The sequence below is a fragment of the Terrapene carolina genome, unplaced genomic scaffold, assembly GCF_002925995.2.
Source record: "Terrapene carolina triunguis isolate 2854851 unplaced genomic scaffold, T_m_triunguis-2.0 Scaffold714, whole genome shotgun sequence".
NCBI classification, from domain to species: domain Eukaryota; kingdom Metazoa; phylum Chordata; order Testudines; family Emydidae; genus Terrapene; species Terrapene triunguis.
The window spans coordinates 7966587-7972163 of record NW_020665065.1 but is presented as its reverse complement, the minus strand read 5'-3'; the positions used below and the strand labels follow the sequence as shown (position 1 = coordinate 7972163).

Genomic DNA, 5577 nt, shown 5'->3' with positions numbered 1-5577 from the left:
CAACCATGTGTTCCAATATTTTATTCTTGCATCTGGTCACCCTAGGATCTCAGCCCCTCCCCCTGTCCGAGTGTCTCCCCCTGGCACAGGGGCAGCCGGCCCAGCAGCAGGTGCTGCTAACGCTGACTCGGCAGCGACGGAGCTGCTCTACCGACACGGCTCCGTGAACGAAGAGAAAGAGGTGGAGGGACCAGGGCATGAAGCCGCTGCTGAGGGGACTTGTGGCGCCCTCACTGTGCTTGGAGAGGAAGAGTCTCCCAGCCCGCTACCCGTACCAGTCTCCATCCAGGACATTCTGCAGGAAGGGGGCTGGGCTGCTGCGATTCCCACCTAATCCTCAGGGCCGTGCGAGGTGCTGAGGGGCAAGATCCGTTGTGGGGGCCGAGGTTTGCGCTGCCCTCGTCCTGCCCGGCCAGGAGGAGGGAAGTGTGAGGGTTGGGCCTGGCCTGGCGCTGACCTAAGAAGGGGTTGCCCATAGCATCCTTGGGCCTGGTTCTCGCCTCGGCCCCCGAGGAGGCGTCGGTGTCTCTCCCCGCCACAATGAAGCTGCTGCGGCTCCTGTGCCGCCACAAGACAGCGCTGGGCCTGGGTGGCCTGGCGCTCTTCGCTGTGGTCCTGCTCTACCTGGCCAAGTGCACCTCAGAGAGCCTCAGGCCCTTGCCAGGTCGGGGTCTGCCCCACAACCAGGCACCTCAGCCGCCCCGCAGTGGAGTGGGAGCCGGGCCACCCCTACCGGCAGCCCCGCTACCCCCTGAGGAGACGGCTTTCCTGGCTGTCCTCATCGCCAGCGGCCCCAAGTATACGGAGCGCCGCAGTATCATCCGCAGCACCTGGCTCTCTATGGCTGGCCGGCCCCCTCAGGACGACATCTGGTGTCGTTTCGTGATAGGCACAGGCAGCCTGGCTGGGGAGGAGCTTCACAGCTTAGAGTTGGAGCAGAGCCGTCACCGGGACCTGCTGTTGCTGCCTGAGCTTCGTGATTCCTATGAGAACCTGACTGCCAAGGTCCTGGCAATGTATGTCTGGCTTGATCTGCATTTGGATTTCCGCTTTGTCCTCAAGGCTGATGATGACACCTTTGTACGCCTGGATGTACTCGTGGAAGAGCTGAGGGCCAAGGAGCCACGTCGTCTCTACTGGGGTTTCTTTTCTGGCCGTGGTCGAGTGAAGTCGGGTGGCAAATGGAAAGAGAGCACCTGGCTCCTGTGTGACTACTACCTGCCTTACGCCCTGGGTGGTGGCTATGTGCTCTCTGCAGACCTGGTGCATTACCTGCGACTCAGCCAAGACTATTTCAACATGTGGCAGAGTGAAGATGTGTCTCTGGGTGCTTGGCTGGCTCCTGTTGATGTGAAGAGGGTGCATGACCCACGTTTTGACACTGAATACAAGTCCCGGGGCTGCAACAATAAGTATATTGTCACTCACAAGCAGAGCATTGAGGACATGTTAGAGAAGCATCAGACTTTGGCCAAAGAAGGGAAGCTCTGCAAGGAGGAGGTTAAGCTCAGGCTATCCTACATGTATGACTGGGGAGTGCCTCCTTCACAGTGTTGCCAAAGGAAAGATGGCATCCCCTGAAAGTTTTGGAAAAAGGAAGGGCAAAGTATCAAAGGGGACCTCTCTGAGCTGGATCAGTGTCATATGGGGACACCCCCTGTATGTAAGGCTTAAAAATTATTCTGAGATTTTGCACGATTCATGTATCAAGACTGTGTGCAGGACCAACATAGCACCATAATTCATAAAAGCCACTGAAGTGCTGTGATTTGTCTACAGATACACAAAACACAGGAATAAAGGGGAAAAGTGTGGGAAAGGTTATGTGATGGAACTTAGTGCAAAGGGGGGGAAAAGCAAACTTTTTTTTTAAATAACTTGGATGCAGAGCAGATTGGAAGATGTGTCCCAGATTCCAAAGTTTGTTTGTTAAGAACATGTCATGCCTTCACACCATCCCCGAGATTGTGAAAATAATGTCTGCTGTTTAATTTTTGCAAGGAAAAAGTGTCGTTTTGGCCAACCATATTGGCAAGTTTTGAAGACTGTAATAAAGAGAGAGCAAATCAGTTGCTAGTGCCAGTGGAAGCAGGTGGCTGGTTAGAACCACTGGTCTGGCATCTAAATGAAGGGAAGCGTTTGTCAGATATTTGCACTGGTTACTTTATACTCTCGCTGAGGGAGGGGAGGGTGTGTCCAGTCTTTAGAAAGTGTTCTGATTTAATTATAATAGGTCTTGGGTAATATCCCTGAATTTAAATCTTCAATCTTTTTTTTTAAATGGTTTATGATATACTATGTAATCTGGATTATCTGGCAGCTACTAAATTGGTCTGTATTTGGAAAAGCGTATGTGTTATGCCATATTGCAGTATTAGGATAGGTTCTCAACTATCTTGATTTGGAAGTAAACATTTATGCTACAAACCTAGCACTCAGTTATTGGGATTAGAAGCTGTGCTTGTATTCTCCAAGTGCATTGTGTACAAAGAAATCTTAATTTCCTAATTTTTACAAAAAAAATCACACCGAGAAGTATATGATCTAATTATGCAAACAATAGGACTACTTACATCAGTAAGGATTATCTGTGTGAGTAAGAGTTAGCAGGATTGGACCTATAATGTCTCAAATTGGAAGTACAAAACTTTATCAAGTTATCTGGACTGGATTTTTAAAGTAATAATTCTGTGTTCAAAAAAAAAAATCTGAAGAATAGGTTACTTTAGTTGCTAATATGGTATGTAAATGACTGGGATTTATTTTTTCACTTCAATATAGTCCTGTCTACACTACAAATGAATCCATTGCTGACAAGGGTTATCGAGCATGTTTGGTGTTTAACTGAGAGTATAAATGGGCTACTTTTAGCACAGTGACAGAATGCATTACACTCTCAAATAATTCTAGCACATTTTCTGTGCAGACTTTTAGTTGTGTGACTCTGAATAATCCTGACATCCCGTAATGGTGTTGAAAATGGTTCCATCTGTGCACACAATTACACCTTTGTCCACACTGGTTCGGCGGACTCCCTTCTGAAAACCCTTGTCAGCAACAGATCTCTTGTCTAGTAAAGACACCGCTTTAAAGTTGATGCCTAAAGGGCATGTTCACAGTCTTCAGACTTTCTTACGGTTTGTTGCACAGGGCATTTCATACTATTATTATTTCTTTCTCTCACTGGACGGTACACCTCTTTCTCTTACCTGTGGAGGGAGACTTCAACTTTAAATAATAAGCGTTGGTGCTGACATCATAACATTTTTGCTTTTCAGACCCGATTTAGTAATTTATTCCAAAGGAATCAAGTGTATTTATTTTCTCTTCATTAAAATCCACTTCTTCTATCTAGTTTTAAACAATTGCTTGAGAGGATTAAGTGGAAAAAAACTCTTTTCCAAACAGGGCTTTGGAGCTCCGCTCCAGCTCCAGGCAAAAACCTGCAGCTCCACTGCTCCGGAGCTGCTCCGCGCTCCAGCTCCACGCTCCGCTCCAAAGCCCTGTTGGAAAGGAAAATAACTCCTTATTTACATTGTGTTTCAACAATACATTCTGTAACTTTCCTTCTAAAAACAAAATTAATTAATGAAGACCTCGAAAAAGTAACTTATTTACTCTGATGCATCCAGTTTTTTGTACTTTGACATAGTGACACTTACTGAAGATGTGCCCTTCAGTGGAATATATTCCCGCAGAACAAAAAGTTTAAGACTTCACCCGGTTGCAAGAAATTAAATTGGTTTCAGTAATACTTTTAAAGTCTGTATGTCTCTTTGGTCTTTGGGCTAAATTAGTATTGTACACATATAATTCAGTGTTTGTAATTGTGATAATTTATTTATAAATATTATAAATGTACTATGTATTGTTAAAAGCTCAAGATAGCTAAGTATCATTTTATAATTATTTAAGAAAGTGTGTTAAGTTTCACAAGTATTATTCGTGAAATGCTTTAATTTATTGATGTACAGTTCCTAATTTAAATAGTCAGGGTCTAAGTTGTAGATCCAAAAATCTGCTGCATGACTCTCTTAACCTGGTAAGATTGTACTGATCACCCATTTGTCTAAATATCAGTGTTTATGTAAGTCACGGGCATTGTCGCTTCTTTGTTGTTGCTTTGTTTTGTTTTGCTTTGCTTTTTGAAAGGTCCTCCTTTCAGAGCTTTCATGTGAGGATGAGAAGTTTGAGCTTCAGAAGAATGGAAAATTAATTGTCAAATCCCATGTGACAGCTGGCCCATAGAAAAATATACAAATGCGAACACACACACACTGGTTAACTTTTTTGTAGAATACTGAGTTCTTGCTGTGCCTCTGAGTTCCAAGAATATGGAGCTTCCTCTTGCAAAGCACTTACTTAAACATATGAGTAGTCCTCTTGATTTCACTGGGACTATTCACATACTTAAATTAAAATCAAGACCAGAGTGCTCAGCACCTTGCAGAATTAAGTCCATAAATTATTGTGGTGAATATAGTTCTATTTGAAATCTTGTTCTAGTCTAACAACAAATTTGAGTAACAAAGTCCTTCTGGTCTGGAATTACCTATGTTTTACCTCAGCTCAAAAATTAATTGTTTTGGAAGGTATGACTTACGTAAGTTGATCTATTTTTTTTATGTTCTGGAATATAGAAAAAAACATTTTCCCATATGTTCTGATCAGAATATTTATGCTTGGAAAAACTCTAAAGTGCCTCAAGATAAAAAAAATTTCAAACCTGTCTAACTTTGTAGATCTGATTGACACTTTAAAAATTCCAAAGTTGAATTTTTAATGACTGCTATTTTGCATGTTGGATGTTCAGTAGAACTGGCAAAGTTTTCAAGATCTGCAAGCCAAATAAATTGCAGTTCAGTGAGTTTAAAAAGTGTTTTAAGGTTGGTTCTGTTAGTCACTGAGGCAGAGAGTCTGCTGAGTTAATAAGCAAAGAGAATTGGTGACCCGGAAGTCATTATTATAAATCCAGGATCATTATCCGCTTCATAAGCCAAATAACTCAAGAGCTGTATTTCTTTAATTAGGAAGTCACAGGTAAAAAACCTACTGCTAATGCAATGTTAAGGTTAAATATCAAGTAACTTTACCCAGGCAATGTTCTACATTGCTTGACTTTCAAGTGCTTGATATTTCAAACTTAATTGTTGCACTAAAACATTTTGTTTGCATTTAATTATGAACCTATATTTTAAAAATAGCATTTAACATCCCAGATCCGGAACAGCACATGCGCATGCCTACACACATATATAAAATACAGGGTTAAAGGACAAATATATTTTAAAACAAAATAGCTGAAAATTGTTTTTCTGACCTTATGATTGAGTTCTGTATTTCTTTTACAAGGGATGGTGACATCACAAAAATTTAATGCACTATAAGGATTTCATGATTTAGGTGATTAGACGTCCTGTACTGCTGTTTGAAAAACAAGGTGAAATCCTGGCCCCTTTGAAGCTAATGGGAAAGTCCATTATCTTCACTGGGGCCAGGATTTCACCCACAATGCCTAACATCTGATCCTAACAAGTAAAAAGTATTTTGGCCTATCCTTAAAGATCCTTGTATTGA

At 42.5% G+C, this 5577-nt stretch overlaps 1 protein-coding gene across 1 annotated transcript; it reads left to right on the top strand.

Moving 5' to 3' along the window:
* The first annotated feature begins 52 nt into the window (after positions 1-52).
* On the top strand, positions 53-5219 carry B3GALT6 (beta-1,3-galactosyltransferase 6). The gene has a single exon (XM_024201661.3). It carries the CDS (start codon positions 541-543, stop codon positions 1579-1581), a length of 1041 nt encoding a protein of 346 aa, XP_024057429.2. The 5' UTR covers positions 53-540; the 3' UTR covers positions 1582-5219.
* The last annotated feature ends 358 nt before the right edge of the window (positions 5220-5577 follow it).